Consider the following 19396-nt stretch of genomic DNA (forward strand, 5'->3'; position numbering starts at 1 on the left):
GGAAAGACCTGAAATTAAATTTACTAAATTACCTTGGTGAAACCTCATGGAGACCACATGTGGATTATATTCTCTGGTGATTTCATCTCAATTTACACACATTCCCAGGCACTGCTGGTGATTCCATGAGGAGGTTGACAAAGGTCATAATAATTAACATAAAAGCTGTAATTAAAATGTTGCAGCTGATTCAGTTAAAATTAAATCATCTTTAGTAAAGGAATCATTGCAAATATTCATAACTAAAAGTGTGGTTGTTCTCCAGTCACAGGCATTCAAACATGTTTTCTTTATTACGAATTCTATATTTTAAATATTGGGATTCATTCCCATTTATCCATTCATTGATTCTATTTTTTTATTGATCTTCAAGTTAGTATGTTGAAAGTTAGTGTCGCAATGGAAAGAAAACCATGTATCTTAATGTGTACCAAACCTATTCCATGAATGGTTGTGAGGACAAGAGGAACTCCATTTAGTGCTTCAAACTCATTCTCCCTTTCACTACGTTCATGGCTGATCTGTGACCTTTCGCCTTGACATTCACCTGCGTTCCTTAATATATTCAGGTTGGCATAAAATTATTAATCTTGGATTTAAAATTATCAATTGACAGAGCACCAATTACTGTTTGCTAGAAAAAGTATCCTAAATGTATCTGTATTATCAGTCTGAAGAAGGGTCTCGACCCGAAACGTCACCTATTCATTCGCTCCATAGATGCTGCCTCACCCACTGAGTTTCTCCAGCATTTTTATCTACCTTCTAAATTTATCTCACTTTGTTCAGAAGTGTTTCCTAACTTCACTCCTAATTTATTTGTTTAGATCCCCCAATAATTAGAGAGTGTTTTCTGTCTGTACACTTGGTTCCCCTTAATATTGAGTACTTCTATTTAATCATCCCTTTGACTGCTTTGAAATACAACCTCAGTTTGCAAAATCTTGTTGTTTAACCATTGGAATTTGGCTGCCCAGTTAAATCCACACTGCATTTCCTCTGCGGTCATTATATCTTCCCTGAGGTATGGTGCACAGATCTGCTGATGGTACTTACGATTTGAGCTTTGTATATTTGTGGCATAACTTTCATCATATATATTTGGTCACCTGGAGAAGGATGAATATTCCATTAACCTTTATGATTATTTTCTGCACCTGTCCATTATATTTTAATGATCTATCCAGATGTGCCCCTCAAGTTTTATGCACTCAACAAATATGAGGTGATGCATTTTGAGAAGTCAAATGGGGATAGGACATATTCAGTAAATGGCAGGATGTGAAGGAATGTTAATAAATACAAGGCCCTTGTGATTCAAATTCTCATTCGTATTCCTTCGATATGGCACACATGTCTGCTTTTATTGGACTGGGAGTAAAATGTAAGACCTGGGACATTATGTTGCAACTTTACAAACTTTAGTTATACTGAACAAGGTCCATTGTTCAAGGTCGCATTTCTGGTCACCATACTATAGGAAGGATGTGGTTATGTTGAGAGAATGCCAAGGAGATTCCCCTAGATGTTGCCTGAACTGGAGGATGTTAGTAACGGGTAGGGATTGGATAAGCTGGGCTTGTTTTCTCCAGAGTGAAGAAGCTGAGGGTTGACGTGAAAGAGATGTATGAAATTCTAAGGGGCATAGATGGTGTAGATGATCTGAATTTTTCCCCCATGGTAGGGGTAGCAAAAACAAGAGGATATAGGTTTAAGTTGAGAAGAAAGCATTTGAAAGGGGAGTCCATGGATGTTTATTTACACATAGAGTGATTGATATCTTTAATTTGCGTCCAGAGGAGGTGGAGGAATCCGATACAATCACTACATGTAAGAGACGTTTGGACAAGCACTTGAATAGGCAATACATAGAAGGATATGGACCTAATGCTTTCAGATGTGATTAATGTAGATGGGCAAACAGGTCGGATAGGACGTGTTGGGCCAAAGGGGTTTGTTTCTGTGTAAAAGACTGTGGCTACTTCCACTGATGCTAGCTTTCCACTCTTTTTGAAATGTATTCTCCAATTCCTTTTAGCTCAAAAGTAGTGGACTTCAGATTTGCTGAGTTTGCAATTAAATTGCCAGAATTTTGCTTGTTCACACTTGGCATTTTAATGGTGCTATCACTGCTTACAATATCACATATTTTTGTGTCTTTAACAAATGTGGAATCATGGTTTTCAGTCCCATCACTTACAGCAGGAATAAATGAAATAACTAAAAGCCCTCCTTTTCTTTCACAGCATTGGAATCGGTTCCACCAATATCTTCTCTCTGCAGGAAGCTCTTGATAATCATGGTGATTGATGTGTATTTTTTTAAATCATATTCAGGCACATGATGTGGGGTAGGAGAAAATTCTCTTGAGTCCTAGCTGCCTGGTTAGTGGGTAGTCACATGAGCAAGTGAGCAGGTCTAGATTTTTACAGCATAGGTCTCTTCAACAGGCCTGGCTTCCGGTCACCGATTGACCCAAACCTTTGATTCCCAATCCCTTTGCCACCCATCCATTGACAGGCCTGCCCCCAAGTTTCTAATTGGGTTTATGACTGTTGGCCTCATCTATCCCCAGGACCTGGCCTGGAACACCATTAAGGTTTGCAATTGAGGGGCCATGTCCATGACCATTGGAACAACGCTGTTGTGACTATTTACAGTGCATGAGAATATTTAGCCATAGAGATTTAACATTACTGACATAATTCAAACAATAGTCAGTTGGCATGGTCTTATTTGGAAACTAGTTGTTTGGTAAACATCAATTAAATAGTCAAATGTTTCTTTATTTGATTTCTCGAAACATTACATTTGATTTAAATGTATCAATAGATAGATAAAGGCAGTCGTATCAATTGACATTTTGTTTTATCGTTCTGCCTTTATAACTCAATAACATTTTCAGTTGTGAATCACTTTTAAGGTTAAAAAGTCCTTGACTATGGATTCTTGAGAATAACAAAATAAACACTTCAAATCTTTAAAAATTGTTGATTCTGTCAGATTATATAAATTATCCATGGATGCCAGGATGTTTCAGGGAAATCAAAGGTTTCAAAGTTCTTTTATTGTCACGTACAAGTTGTGATATGTGAATTGCCATACAGCCATACGAGAAAAAAAAGCAACAAAACACACAACTACATAAAAATTAACATAAACATCCACCACAGCAGATTCCCCACATTCCTCACTGTGATGGAAGCCAAAAAAGTCCAATCTTCCTCTTTACTCTCCCGCGGGGTGATCAAAGCTCCCGCAGCCAGCGGTCGAAACTCCCGTGTCAAGGCGATTGAAACTCCCGTGTCGGGAAGATCGAAACTCCCACGTCGGGGCAGTCGAAACTCCTGCGGCTTGGAGTTCCCGAAGTCGGTCTGCGGGCTCCGTGATGTTAAAGTCCGCTGCGCCCACGGTTGGAGCTCCGAGGTCGATCCCTGGCAAAGGGGTCGCGAGCTCCACGATGTTAAAGTCCCGTAAGCTCCCTGCGGTGGAGCTCTCGAAATCGGTCTCCAGCAAAGGCCGCCAACTCCTCGATGTTAGGTCGCAGTGCGGACGGAGATACGATACGGGGAAAAAATCACATCTCCGTCAAGGTAAGAGATTAAAAAAAGTTTCCCCTAACCCCCCTCCCCCCCTCCCCCCCCACATAAAACAAGCTAAAGAACACTAAAAACACACATTTAACACATACAATTAAAACACAAAGCAGGAAAGGACAGACAGACTGTTGGCGAGGCAGCCATTGATGCCGCCACCCGGAAATGTACCCAAACTGGGATTTAGCACTCAATTAAAATTTTTCAATTTTAAGTACAGTGCCTGGAACATTCCTCCTGGTCCAATAAATGTATGGGACAAAAGCTGAAATATTTTAGGTATGAGAGCTGTTGGTTTTCTGTTTACAAATGAGAAGTGGTTGGAACAGACAACTGAAAGAGATCCAACTCATTGGAATATATCACAGAACAATCCAGAGGTCCCATTTACTAATTAGAGGAGAGCCGAAATTCCTAGCTTTGTGGTCAGCGGGGATCCTGCATATGCAAATGTCCTGGAACATTAAGTGAATAAAACAATTTGTGGCCTAGAAATTCATTAACAAAGCACACCATGTGCTAAAATGACACAGAGAAGTACCTATGCCTTTCTGCCATATGTGTGTGGTTTTCAAGTTCACACCCCAGATAGGAATTTACGTGCTTAGGATGGGGATTGACCATGGTTTTCCCCAGAACATGTATTAAGCGCCAGCAATTTTAGGAGCCCTGTACCATTTGCTGAAACCATTTAGTGCTAATCAATGTAATTTGTGAACTAAAAGGGTATTTTCTGCCTTTTCTCAGGCAGTCCCTCAGCAACGATGATAACTGGTTTCCACTCCAGTTCTGTGTGTTCAGAGGTGACTAATGTGGCCTCACTAAACACTTTAACACTTCTCAAATTTAGCCTCCTGATTGAAGTTTGATTACAGGAGTGTTGATATTTATTGTACTGAGCAGGGGAGGCCTCATGCATGAACTTGTATCCCTCTACAACTCCTCTTCTCCATATATAAACTCAGGCAAAAACGTTTTTAATATTATCTATTGGTTTTGAGAGCCGCTTATAGGTGCATTTATAAGCTCAATTTCTTCATCGGACCTGTGTTTTGATGCTAAAGGCAATTTGTAAACAAAAATCAGAGGCACCTAGCATAATCATGTTTTTTTCTAATGGACTTGGAAGAAGTATGCTAGCCACCTCCTCTGAAGGTCCCATTCAGCAGGATCTTGGACAATTTGTGGGAGAGAAGTACTGTAGTTTAGTTTAGCGATACAGCGTGGAAACGGGCCCTTCAGCCCACCGAGTCCACGCCAACCAATGATCACCCATTCACGCTAGTTCTATCCTACACATAAAGGAACCATTTACATTTCTGACCATTTACAGAAGCTAATTAACTTACAAACTTGCATGGCTTTGGAGGTGGGAGGAAACTGGAGCACCCAGAGAAAATGTTCTCCCTGTGTCCGCACAAACTCCGTACAGACAGCACCTGTAGTCAGGATCAAACCCGGGTCATTGGCGCAGTAATACAGCACCTCTACTGCTGTGCCACTGTGTCACCCATTAATCCAGTATTTCTGCTATAAAAACTGAAAATGCTGAAGATATTTTGCAGATCAGGCTCAGGAGAATGAATTTGCAGTATATTTGTATCAATAAAAGACATAAATTGAAATTGTTCCTATTTCTCTCTCCAGGGATATATCGAGCATATGTAAATTTTAATAAAATGCTTATTCAGATTCTAATTCATCATGTTGCCGAATATGGATAGACGCTACTTCCTTGGAGTGTAATTAAAATTATTTATGTTATGAACTGTTAGTTTTATTTTGGAGAAGATATTTATGCAGTTACTTCAGCCTTGACAATATATGCAGTTAATTCAGCCTTGACAATTGCTTGAACTAGGGACCTAAGAACAGAACATCATTCATTGTTTTCCAACTTTTTCCAATTTTACCTTTTCTCTTTCTTTATATGTGCAGAGCCGCCTCCAATAATTCAAGTGCCCAACAATGTTACTGCCATTCCTGGGGAGAGGGCCATACTCACCTGCTTGACACTCAGCACAGTGCGTTACAACCTCACCTGGAGTAGAAATGGCTTTGACCCAAGACTGGCAGAGAGACACAGGGTGCGAGTAATGAGCAACCTGTCTCTGGAGATCAGGAGTGTGCAGCCAGCCGACGCTGGCCCATTCAGCTGCATCGCTGCAAATGAAGGGGGGGCCACGTCTGCTTCTGTCTACTTGATTGTGCAAGGTACGTTGCTTAATTAAACTTTAATGATAATTTTGTGCTTAATTTCACCCCCCCACTATCTGAACATAAAAGCAGTTAGCAAATTAAAAAAAAACTACAAATTTCAATTGCTCCTCACGAACATGTAAGGAGGTACTTTTTACATTATGGAAGTGACAATGCACCACTAAGTTAATATGAATATAATCTTTGGATTCCGGGAAAGCTGTTCAGCTTTATTTTGTCGCTTTGCCTCACTTGAGTGTTTGCAACATCTGGGCCTTGTTAATGGCTGCCTAGAGTATAATGGCAGGGATGTTAAACTAATCCTTTATAAAACACTGGTCCAGTCTCAAGTGGAGTATTATGTTCATATTAGAGTGGGTCCAGATATGATTTATGAGAATGGTTCCTGAGATAAAGACCACAGTTATGAGGGTAGTTTATTTAGAGAAGCTGATACGACTCTTTAGCGGAGAGTGGCTGAGATTTGATATAAGTATATAAAATGATCATGAGTATAGACAAAATGTTTGGTGCAAAGCTCCATCCCTTTGGTGGGGGAGTTTGAGGACTGAAGATTACAGGGATTAAATTAATGCGAAGAGAATGAGGCATGTCAAATTTTGTTTATGTAACATGTTCTTGGAATCTGGAACACTGCCTGCAGATGTGGTGAAGGTAGGTTCCATTGTGGCCTTCGAGAGAGAACCAGATAATTATATTGTGACAAAGAAATTACAAAGCTATGGAGAAAGTGTTTGTGAGTGGAACCATTGAATTGCTCTGCTCGAGGCCCGGTGCTGATGTAATGGACTGAAGGGTCTCAGCTGCATCCATCTGTGTTGATGCTATTTTAATTGAACCCATATGTTTTCAGCTATATTATCTTTTAGCGCTGCCATTTAGTATTATTTTCATTCTACATCAACTTTTCAATATGAGGATATAAAACATAGAAAAGTCATCCAACCGCAATGAGAACATGCTGTGCCATTGCAGTGTAATCTTGAAAATACAATAAATCATTTTGTGTTCATTGGGTTTCATAAACAAGGGAATGATGCCATGGCTGGATGAGGGGACATTGTCTAAAGGTGGGTGATTGGAAACTCACTTGAAAGGATTTTGAATGATATTTGAAGGCAGGATGAAGCAAGAAACAAAAATGGCATTGGGTTGTTGGAGGCTTTGTCACTAATACTGAAGGGGGACCTACCTGGTCTAAATTGGCTATTTTTGTACAGGCCTTTAAAATATCGATTTTGTTGTTGCATTGCTCTTTTAATTTGAAATAGCCTTTGTCTTTGGACTTTTGACACCTTTGGATATGTAAGATTAACAACTGATACGTTTTACTTTTGATGAGTGAGGGATATCAATTCTCAAAAACCTGCTGCTCTCTTTGAGAGCGAGGGTGTAGCAGGGAGCAGAGATTACTCTTGGCTTTGTTTCTTCACACATTCTTTTGCCCACTTGTAAGTTGTAAATAGTATTACAGGTCAGGCAGATGGTTTCAGAAGGGTGGATTGAATACTGCCTTGCTCTTTTCAGCCTGGGTTGAAAATACAAAGATTTGGGAAAAGTATTGAGCGCTCTCTCTGTACCATGTTCTTTGTTGTGAGTAATTTATCTCTTGGATACCAGAATGTCCTTCTCTTGCAAACAGCTGCCAGGATGGCCTAAAGACAGTTAATTGCCATGTACTACAGTCTGGATAATAGTCATTAAACCTTCTTTGATGTGAGATCATTACACAAAGCTTTTTAAAGTTGGGAGGTCATCTTCGAGGTAGGGTGAGTTGAATACGATGTATTTATTTAACAAGGTTAGAAAGGGAATAGAGGTTTCCCATTCAAATTTAAAAAAAAGCAATCCCTGTAGATTTAAAATTGGATAAAAATGCGCTTTGAAACTTTCTGAAATTAGTAATGTAATTTGTATTCAATATTTTAAAAATAAGTTTCCATCCAAACCAAGTTGCCAATTAAGAACACAAGACTATAAAGTCATAAAGTCATGGAGTTGTACAGTTTAGAAGCGGGCTGTTCAGCTCAAGATGCCAACCTTTTAACTATCTGCATCAATCCCATTGCCTGCAGTAGGTCTATATCCATCAATGCCTTGTTTAGTCAAATGCCTGTCTAAATGTCTCTTGAATGTACCATTTGTATCTGACACCAGTACCTCCTCTGGCAAAGAGTTTCAGAGATTAATCACTCTCTGTGTATAAAAAAATTCTCCTCAAATCTACTTTAAAACTCCTTCCTCCCATTTTAGACCTGTGCCCTCTTGCTTCTGATACCTCTAATATGGGAATAAGATTCTGACTATCTACCTGATCCATGTCTGTTAGAATTTTATAGATCGCTATCAAGTCACCCCTCTCTTGATCCAGTGAAAACAACCTCAGCCTATCCTATCACTCTCCATCACTGAAGTTCTACAATCCATGCAACATCCAAGGGTAGAAAACAAAATTCTGTATTTCAGCAGGCTGGTCTCAAGTTTTCATTTGCCCTTCCAGAACTATTTAAACTAAATTGCATCTTCTTACACTTTGTCTATCCTCGTTTTTGATCTGTAGTAAGTAAAGCGTAAATGGTGCTGGGGTGAATAGTTATGAAAGGTTATTTTAATATGATGTCGCAAAGTAAGATTTCACGTAACAGAAAGTGCTCCCATGTGTCTGTTTTAGCACAGACTCCACAGGGCGAGGAAATGTGGAAATTAATTGTTAGGTTTTGATGACAAAATTTCAGCTCCAGATTTCCCACTTTGTAAAATTTGTAATAGACCAAATGGCTCAGTTTGAACAATAAAGCAGTGTTTTAAAATGTATTCCCCATGTTGTCCTCATGCCTCAACTCTACCAATACACTTGAGCATTCGAAAGCAATAGAGTAGTCATAGTGGGTGACTTCAACTTTCCTAATATTAACAGATGCTTGCTTAGTACAAAAGACATAGAAGAGGCAGAATGTATTAGATGTATCCAAGAAGGTTTCCTAAAATAGTATGTGGACACTCCAACTTGATTAGGGATGATCCTGGACCTTAGAAACATCTGGCCTGGTAGATTTAGTGAAACAGCATTTTTGGGGATAGTGATCACATCTCCATAAATGTTAAGGTTGTAGGACAGAATTGCAGATGCTCGTTTAAACTGAAGATAGACCCAAAATGCTGGAGTAACTCAGCGGGACAGGCAGCATCTCTGGATTGAAGGAATGGGTGACGATTTGGGTTGAGACCCTTCTTCAGACCCTGACTGAAGAAGGGTCTCGACCCAAAACGTCACCCATTCCTTCTATCCAGTGATGCTGCCTGCTGCCTGTCCCGCTGAATTACTCCAACATTTTGTGTCTATCTTCCATAAGTTTTAAGATTATTTTGAATAGGAATAAGTCTGGATGTTGGGGGAACGTCTGAAACTGGAGTAAGGCAAATTACAACACTATTATGTGTAAGAAGAAACTGCAGATGTTGGTTTACACTGACGATAGTCACAAAATGCTGGAGTAAATCAGCAGAACAGGCAGCATATCTAGAGAGAAGGAATGGGTAATGTCTCGGGTAGAGACCCTTCTTCAGTCTGAAGAAGGGTCTCGACTCAAAACGTCACCCATTCCTTCTCTCCAGAGATGCTGCCTGTTCCGCTGTCTTGCATCATTATTATGCAGGGGCCAGGGAGAGTAAGTTGGGAGTAGTAGGTATTTGGTGAGTCTGCCTTTAAAGGCCAATTGATCAATGTTCAGGACCAGCATATTCCAGTAAGGAAGAGGGATAAGGATGACTAGGTGGGAGAACCTTGGATGACCAAACAGGTTGTAAATTTGAACAAAAGAAAAATAAAGTGCATGTAAGGTTTAAGAAGATGAAATGTGATTGATGCTTTGAATATAAAGCAAGTAGTAAAAAAATCAACTGGGTGATTAAAGGGGCCAAAGGGGGCCATGAAAAAGAGGCTCTGGTGAGTTGGATTAAAGAAAACCCAAGGTTTTCCCACATTAAAAACAAATGCGCAATTAGGGAGAAGGTAGGGCCACGTAAGGTGAGAATTTGTACATTGAGTCAGAGGATGCAGGTGCCGTACTATGAGTATTTTACATCTGTATTCACAAAGGACTAGGTTGCAGAGGACAGTGAGATCAGTGTCAGATCAATATTAATGTGCAAGGTCAGCTTGAGACAAAGAAGGAGGTATGCTGGGGTTCTTGAAGATCATTAAAAGTGGATAAATCCCTAGGGCCTAGTCGGATTTTACTCGGGTTATTGAGAAAGGCAAGGGAAGAGATTTCAGGGGCCTTGATAAAGATATTTGCAATTTCTTGAGCTGCAGGTAAGGTCCTGGCGGTCCAGTGAGAGTGGGCAGTGTTGTTTCTTTGATTAAGAAGGGAAGTAGAGATAATCCAGGGAATTATAGGCCGGTGACCTCATGTCAGTGGTATGAAAGTTATTGGAGAGGATTCTTCAAGATAGGATTTACCCGCATTTGGAAGGAACAAGCTAATTATGGACAGTCAGCATGTCTGTACACAGCAGGCCATGAATTACTAACCATCTAGTTTTTTGAGGATGTGATGAAGGTGTTCAATGAGGATAGGGCAGTGGATGCTATCTACCTGGATTTTAGAACCATACAGTATTTGTTAAAGTTCCCCATGGTAGGCTGATCCAGAAGATTAAGATGCACTGGATGCATGGTGACTTGATCGTACTGATTCAGAACGGGCTTACTCATAGAAGGCGGGGAGTTAAAAACATAGAAACATAGAAAAATAAGTGCAGGAGTAGGCCATTCGGTCCTTCGAGTCAGCACCGCCATTCAATATGGTCATGGCTGATCATCTAAAATCAGTACCCCGTTTCTGCTTTTTCCCCATATCCCTTGATTCCTTGTGGTGAAGGATGTCATACTGGCTGGGGTTTTATGTGGAAGAGCCTGTTCCAGTGCTGTGCAGTTCTATTTTCTGTGTATGCAGTGGCCACCTCTTCTGTGGACACTTATTTCATGCGACATTATATCCATGTCGATCACCATTGGCTACATGTAAATTTACAACTTAGGTATTTCTCTTGTATATAAACTTGTCCTCAATCCATCTTTGCACCATGAAAGTTTACAATTATTGGACTCTTTGTAGAACCATTTTTGTAGACCCCCCTTCTCTATTTAAAAACACCTTCTTATAAACTCTTCATTGTGATCATGTCTGCAATCCACCTACTCTAAATCCTTCTATCTTTTTTTATTGGATACTTATCTTTTCTTCCTTTAGATGAAATGCTTCATTATGAGCGGATACAGGTAATTGTAAAGCTCTTAAACTATTTGCACAATCTTTGTGCATTTGTCTTAATGTCCCATTTGTTTCTCAGTCTTGGTAGTCTGTAGCTGAGATTGAGAATGATTTCCAATAAATTATGCACATTAGCATTGTACATTATCACCCAGTCAAAATCATCCCCTCCTGTGCTAAATTCATTGCATAATAGCTGCCTGAATGGAATTCTTTTTTTTTTTAACGGATCTACCCACGCACTAATATCAGAAATGACTTTAATTAACAAAATTATATAATGCGAGCAAATCACGCAACGTTTCAATGTTTGAATTCCAACTCTTTAAATTCTAGACATCTTTTTCCCCAAATTGCATATTTGTTCTTGCTCCTGGCAATATGTACTTGTTTGGATTGGACATTCCTAGTCTTAGATCAATTAGCTGGTAGTCTGGTCTCAAAATACTTTACTTTGCCAAATGTGTATCAAGGAATCAGTAAATTTGAAACAGTGAATGGCGAACTGGGAGAAGAAAGAATGCTGAGGAGGCAAGTTCTTGAGGAGCAATGAGACCACAGGTGGAAAAATTTAGAGGACATGAAAATTCCCAGGCCAATTATACAGCATCACAAGAGGAAGCAACACAAACATCCTGTACATCCAGAGTTACTCAACACTGTCATTCTGACTGCTGGACTCCACAGGGAATCTATTGATGAAGTGCCAACATCCTGCAAATTCCCAGCACTTTTCCTGGAAAATCTAATGTGAACCAGTGCCAAGTTAGACCTGGGTCAGGTTCAGTGACGCAATTAATTTCTATAGATGCGGGGAGGAAGAAAGATATGTAACATGTTATTTATATTGTTTGATTTAATTGAGTTATTTCAGATCGATTTAAATGTGTTAAATTATCTTCAAAAGGACACAGAGCTGGAGTAATTCAGCAGGTCAGGCAGCATTTCTGGAGAACATGGGTAGGTGAGGTGTCCGGATAATTCAGACTAATAATCTTACTTGTTTTCCAGTGTCTTAAAGTTTAGTTTTAAAACTGTAATTTGAATGCTAAATGTTTGAATTTAATAGTATTGGAATATTATTTCCATGTTTGACATTCATCATTTATGCCTGCTTGTATGCCTGGCTGTCAGATAGATCATTTTTGGGGCAGAATAGTGAAAGGCTTGGACAGAGTGGAAATGGAGAGGATGTTTCCACTTGTGGAAGAGTCGAGGACTAGAGGTTATAACCTCAGAATTAAAGGACTTCTTTTAGGAAGGAGATGAGGCAGAATTTATTTAATCAGAGGGTGGTGAATCTGTGGAATTCCTAGCCGCAGAAGGCTGCGGAGGCAGTCAGTGGATATATTTAAGGCAGAGATTGATGGATTCTTGATTAATACGGGTGTCAGAAGTTATGGGGAGAAGGCAGGAGAATGGGGTTAGGAGGGAGAGATAGATCAGCCATGATTGAATGGCGCAGTAGACTTTATGAGCCAAATAGCCTAATTCTACTCCTACCATGTGATCTTATCGTTTACCGTTATCGGTGGGAAGATAGTATACTGCTCAGACCCCTGCTGATCAGGAGCCTTGTTATTCTGGCTCAATGCAGGAAGGGAAGGAGCAAGTCCTGGCAGCTCGCTGGTCCCAGGAGATTCCAAATTTAAACGAGGTGGGTTGAACAGAAAATCCAGTGGATGAATGCAGCTAATGAATCATTTATTGCACATTACTGGTGAAAAGTGTAATGAGTCAAGTCATACACAGGTCAAGATACAACGCATGTTTATTAAAGTCCACTTACAGTATTGATCTGCAGGACATTACAGTAACTAGCAGCTACTCAGACCGAATTACGTAAGCAAGATCTTGGTAATATAAATCACATATCATGCGGAGCAACTACTAACAAGCACTACAATTGGTTAGTAGGAAATAACCAATCTACATCTTTCCTTGTAGAAACAAAATAAAGCATAGATACGTGAAAAAATGGTGGCTAAATAATACAGCAGCCGAAACGTTAATAACGCATACGGGGAAGTATAAATGGTTACACAAAATCGCCGTATATAATGGGTGGTCTTCTGACCCATCCGGCACGCGTGCGGTACGCATCCGCATCTCCTCCTTTCACCGGTGAAGTGACTGGGGAGGGGACAGGGGGCGGCATCGGAGATCCGCCGGGTAAAGGTGGTGAAGCAGGCGAGCTGGGCGCTGAATGCCGTGTAGAGGCCGCGGGGGACATAGTCTCTGGTAGTGGAGCAGCCGGCCCGGTAGTGGGAGGGTACACAAAACATGAGACATCTGGATGCGGAGTCGAAGGACGTGGTTCCTTCACAGGAAGGAGATGTTGACGGTTGTGTCTGTAAATGGCCCCATCCGCGCTAACCAGGTAGGAGCGCGGTGCTATGGCAGGGCTGTGGATGTGACCCAGACGGCCATAGCCCTTGTTGGTCTGGAGGCGAACAACTTGTCCACTGGAGAGAGGTTTAAGTGGCTTACTGGACTTGTCGAAAAAACGTTTTTGTGCATCGCATTTGAATTGTAGTTGTTTCTGGACTGCGGGCGGAGAACGGACTTGTGGCTGCAGCAGCTGCTGGGGTACAGGCAGGGCAGCACGGGTTTGAAGAGACATCAGTCATTGGGCTGGGGAACCCAGTATCCGTGGCAATGTTCCTTAAATTGAGCAGGTCCAGGTAGACATCAGATTTAGCAAGGTAAGAACGCTCCATTAGTTCAGCGAGTCCGTTGGACTGTGGAAACTCAGGGCTGCTGGTGATACGTCGAAAGTCCCATCATTGTGCAAAGTTTTTTGAAAAGCTGGCTGGTGAGCTGACTGCCGTTGTCGGATGAAAGGCGTGCAGGGGAACCGTGCACAGAGCAATGGTGTTGCAACTTCTGGATAACTGCTTCAGATTTGTACTAGATCAATGTCAAGCCAGCTCGAATATATTGTCACACAGATGTGTAAATATCTGAAGAAGTGTCTTAACCCAAAATGTCACCCATTCCTTCACTCCAGAGATGCTGCATGATCCGCTGAGTTACTCCAGCTTTTTGTGTCTATCTTCTGTGTAAATGTCCTGCTGTGTTCATTAATGAATGCATGTGGGCACTCCGTTTTCCACAGCAAACTGCTTGGCACCCTGCTGAGACATATGTTATATACTTACTTCGCAAAACTGTTATCGCTGCATGTCCTCTCTCTCTGGTGACAGATTCCTCAGTTGGCAGCACATTGGTCCAGATTGTAGAGGGAAGTAGTGGGCTGTTCCAAACAGAACTGCCAGAATTTCCATGTGCATTTATCAGCAAGTTCAGAATTCCCACTTATGAATGTGGAAGCAGCAAACATGTTGGGCACTCATCACTTGTCTTTCATAAACTAAGTTCCAGCAGAAGATTCCTCATGGAGTCCAGTGGTTGTGTTCCAGATTGTAGCAGGTACATTCCTCCCTTCATTTGACAGGACGGAAATGCCTGCTGGGATAAAGGAGAGTTCCAGTCTTTTTTTTTTCTTTAATTAAATATACCTGGAGTATTACGTACCGTTTTGGTCTCCAAATCTGAGGAAAGACATTCTTGCCATAGAGTACAGAGAAGGTTCACCAGACTGATTCGATTCCTGGGATGTCAGGATTTCCATTTGAAGACAGACTGGATAGACTCGGCTTGTACTCGCTAGAATTTAGAAGATTGAGGGGGGATCTTATAGAAACTTACAAAATTCTTAAGGGGTTGGACAGGCTAGATGCAGGAAGATTGTTCCCGATGTTAGGGAAGCCCAGGACAAGGGGTCGCAGTTTAAGGATAATGGGGAAATCCTTTCGGACCGAGATGAGAAAAACATTTTTCACACAGAGAGTGGTGAATCTCTGGAACTCTCTGCCACAGAAGGTGGTTGAGGGCAGTTCATTGACTATATTTAAGAGGGAGTTACATGTGGCCCTTGTGGCTAAAGGGATCAGGGGGTATGGAGAGAGGGCAGGTACGGGATACTGAGTTGGATGATCAGCCATGATCATATTGAATGGCGGTGCAGGCACGAAGGGCCGAATGGCCTACTCCTGCACCTATTTTCTATGTTTCTATGTTTCTCTTTTTAATTTAGTCAGACTTCATGCTTTTTGTTTGAATTATTCTAATGAATGGTTTGATATTTGTTAGTTTTTGACGTTTTCTGAATGAGACTGAGAAACATCCAAATGCATAAAAGGTCACAGTTGGCTAAGTCAAGGGAAGAAGTGGATCTGGGTGCCGAGATTTCTCAGCTGTTTTGTGGCCAGGGTGTGTTCTCACCTTCCCGCATGAGTGCGTTTGCTCTACCATTGTCAAGGATCTCACCAAATGAGGATTGGAACAACTTTATAAAGGGAGTTGACACCAGTGGATCCATGGGGAATGTAAAGAGCAAACTCCGAGCAGGAACTTTGAGATGTTGGGTCAGCCACACGCACCGACCGGTCACCAGCATGATGTTCTGCTGTAATACTAAGGACGATTATTACTTTTGACAGTTCCATGGATCTATATATTGATACTTTCAACAATACTCACCCACTTCTGTCTGGAGTCAACTTGTAACGATTGCTGTATGAGCTTTTCAAACATTAATCACGACACTGTGAAACTCTTGACAGCAGTTTAAAGATGAGTCACCAAAGCAATTTTTGGGGATGCCTGAATTTCTTTAAGTACATGTTCACAGCCTTTTAGTTGTAATGTTTGCTCTCCTCGAAGTCCCATGACAATGTTCATAGGCATTTCAAATGAATGGCCTCTACGACTGACATTCCCTGAAGTTGAGATGAAATGCTTAATCACGATCAGTCCCAGTTCAGGCTCAACTGACAATAGACACAAAAGCTGGAGTAACTTAGTGGTCAGAGAGCATCTCTGGAGAAAAGGAATAGGTACATTTTCGGGTCTTGACCCAAAACGTCACCTATTCCTTTTCTCCAGAGATGCTGTCAGACCCGCTGAGTTACTCCAGCTTTTTATGTCTATCTTCGGTTTAAACCAGCGTCTGCAGCTCCTTCCTACACATTCAGGCTCAACGAAGATCACCTGAATGTTTCAACTCCGTTTACCAATTATTTACATCTGTTGAACGGTGATGTTAATTTTCAGTTTCCTTATTAAAATTGTCATGGAAGTTAAAATTGTTGATTGGTTTATTTATAAAAGAATGATGTTCTTCAAGTTAGTTGCTAATTGCATGGCTATTTGTAGTATTAATCATACATTGACAAAATGGTTAAAGATTATATAAAAAAGATTGCATAATCCACATCATTATAAATGAAGATTCTAGGTTTCTTTCTGAACCTCTAATTTGAACACCTGGTTAATCATCTGACCTCACCAAGATTTTTGATGGATCGTGTAATAATACCCTCAGCATTCGAATCAGTTATAATTGAAGGCTAACTTTAAAACAAAACTTATATTCTAGGTGCATGCTGATAATGTAAGCAAAATAATTCACAACTATAAAGATCCACAATGGCTGTTTCCATGTTAATGCATTCTTTTGAAGTTTCTGCAATTTTAAGTTTATCGTAAAGTGCAAACAAAAAATATCAGTGATTATATAGATCATGACATGTCACTGAAAATCATAATTTGATATCGGAAATTTCTGGTCAATTTAAGTGTTTACTATGAAAATATCAAGATATTACACTGAAGATGATACATTTGATTTTGGTTGTTACCCACAATCTCTGGGTATTATAATTAATACTATCCCCCAGGGTTTGGGAGCCATTATGCAACAAAGCTACGTGCAAAATTATTCCGCCTCTACCTTCTCTTCCATGAGAATGCAACAAAGCGTCTTCTAACAGTAAAGTGGAACCACATTTTCAACCTTTTTCTGCTCTCTTGACTATAACTATAAAGCTGATAGTATCTATACTTTGCAAAATGGCTGCCATGCTTTATTTAAATGCTATCCTGAACAGCCTTGGCATTTAGCTGAGATATTAATTGCCTCTTAAGGCTGCATGATGGTGAGTCCCTCTTTAAAATATTATTAGAAAAAGAATGCCACTAATTTATCCATGAAGATAAATCTACATAAATACTTTGAATCAAGTGGTTAATATAAACTTCCAATCTTTGAAAACAATTAAACTTCTAACCTTGTACTGAAATTAACATAATGGAGTGAATATGTTTCCTTTTGCATGCGAAACAGTATCATGAAAGTTGACAATTTTGAAGATGTACAAAGGTGTTCTTTGGGTGGAGAAGGATTTAAACTGGGGGGGGGGGGGGTAGACTCAGCCATTGCTATTATTGTGGGCCCTGGGATATTTTGTGGTAAATTATGATTCAGTGTGGGAATTCACAATATTTGCTGGACGCAAACATTTTCCTACTTGTGTCATGTCTGAATTATAATTGTAGTTTCAACAGAGGCACATTGTGTGTTCCCTTGGACCACATGACTATAATGTGACGCTCTAAAGTAATGCTATGTAACAAGGCGAGTGGAGGGAAATGTTCTTCAATGCTAAACCAGACTCCTTCTTCTTGACAATAATACAGTGGAGATGGTTATTTAGATTTTAGAGTGTCCTTTCATTTTTGGTAATGTCCCAATTTGCAGTGTCATAGAGCGGTTGAACTTGTAGCTATAAAACATGCAATTGAATACTGGTTGGGAATCGCATAATCCTGAGAATGTGTATTCAGTCAAAGAAAGCCACATGTTTAAGGCAACAAGCTGTACTCAGGTTTACGGTGGTTGAACGGGTTTCTTTGAACTGATTGTCCTTATCTGAACCTTCTTCTCCTGCATGATTTGCTTTTCAATCAAAATAATTTTATTCTAAGTAACTGGTAATATTGTGTTTTCAAACAGAACCTCCACGAGTCACCGTGTATCCCACAAACCAGACCTTCACAGAAGGGAGGGAGGTGCAAATCGGCTGCACTGCCACTGGCTACCCACATCCACACATAGTCTGGACTCATAATGACATGTTTCTAATGGGAACAAACAGGTATGTATTGTCATAATATTTTCTGGTAACTGAAAATTCTGTTATGTTTGTCATCAATAATGCATAAAACACTCAACCCAACCAATGAGATATATCATGGACACGGGGTAAGGTCCCTGATTTAGTTTAGTTTACCCTACTTTACTTTACGTTACTTTACTGTAGAGATATAGTGTGGAAACAGGTCCTTCGACCCACCGAGTTTGTGCCAACCAGCAATCACCCATCCACTAATTCTATCCTGCGCACTAGGGACAATTTACAGAAGGCAATTAACCTACAAACCTGTAAGTCTTTGGAAGGAAACCGGAGCACCTGGAAAAAAAACCCGCGCAGTCACAGGGGGAACGTACAAACTCCATACAGACAGCACACATAGTCAGGATCGGCCAGAGTCTCTGGCGCCGTGGTAGCAGCTCTCCTGCTGTGCCGCCAAGCTGTCCTTCATATCTCTGCTGAGATGCTCATTGAGTTCTAGAGAGGAAACTCTACCAGGTATCGAATTATGATACAGGTGCACAACCTTTTATCCGAAGATCCAAATAACGAAAACCTCCGAATAGCGGCCATTTTTTCGGTCCTTGAAGAAAGGTCCTTGAAAACGTTCACCGAGGGCGGCCCGCAGAGGTGACAGCGGAACCTCCGGTCGGTCCTCGAAGAAAGGGGAACTAAATCCCCATTCATAAAAGAGAAGGTGAGGGTATATTGCGCGGGAGGGTTAATAATTGACAATATGCTGCTGCCTGCCCGCTGAATTAAAAAGTTCCCACGGTAGACTCACGATATACAATGTTTCGTGAGTCTTGCGTGGGAACTTTTTAACTCAGCGGGGCAGGCAGCAGCAGATTGTCGCTCGCTTCAGTATCACCCCACCTACACCCCTCTGCTTCCCGGCCATGTGTGTGACCCCTTCCCTCCCCTCTCCAGCTCCCCGCTCATTGCACCGGCGCGGGGGCTTTGCACTGTCTTCACGTCGGCGATTGCAGCAGGACCGTGTCAGGACCAATTGGACACCGACCACCGCAAGCACGGAGATCCCAGAGACCCACAGCCAACAGCAGCCCAGCCCAGCCCCACTCCAACTACAGAGGAACCTGGGTTGCGGATGACGGGGCGCAGCTCGGGGCGTCGTAGGGGCCCATCGGGGAGCGGCCACTCAAAGCCACGCCGGGAGATGTAGGGCCCTGCCCTGGTCTTGATGTTGGAGCCCCCGGCGGGCGCTAGCAAGTCCGCGGCAATTGACAGCCGCGCCGGGCGTTGTAAGGCCCCCCTCCAGGTCACTCTCAACCTCTATGATGTTTGC

General features: G+C 41.3%; 1 protein-coding gene across 2 annotated transcripts in view; it reads left to right on the plus strand.

The window, feature by feature from the left end:
- Window positions 1–19396, plus strand: part of hmcn1 (hemicentin 1) — a 402484-nt gene that overhangs the window by 122114 nt on the left and 260974 nt on the right. For both annotated transcript variants that reach the window (XM_033028175.1, XM_033028176.1), the window contains exons 11-12: window positions 5535–5810; window positions 17952–18093. In XM_033028175.1, coding sequence (XP_032884066.1) covers window positions 5535–5810; window positions 17952–18093 — 418 coding nt within the window. The remainder of the gene's footprint in view (window positions 1–5534; window positions 5811–17951; window positions 18094–19396) is intronic.

Source organism: Amblyraja radiata, chromosome 10, assembly GCF_010909765.2.
Source record: "Amblyraja radiata isolate CabotCenter1 chromosome 10, sAmbRad1.1.pri, whole genome shotgun sequence".
In the NCBI taxonomy this organism is placed as follows: Eukaryota; Metazoa; Chordata; class Chondrichthyes; order Rajiformes; family Rajidae; genus Amblyraja; species Amblyraja radiata.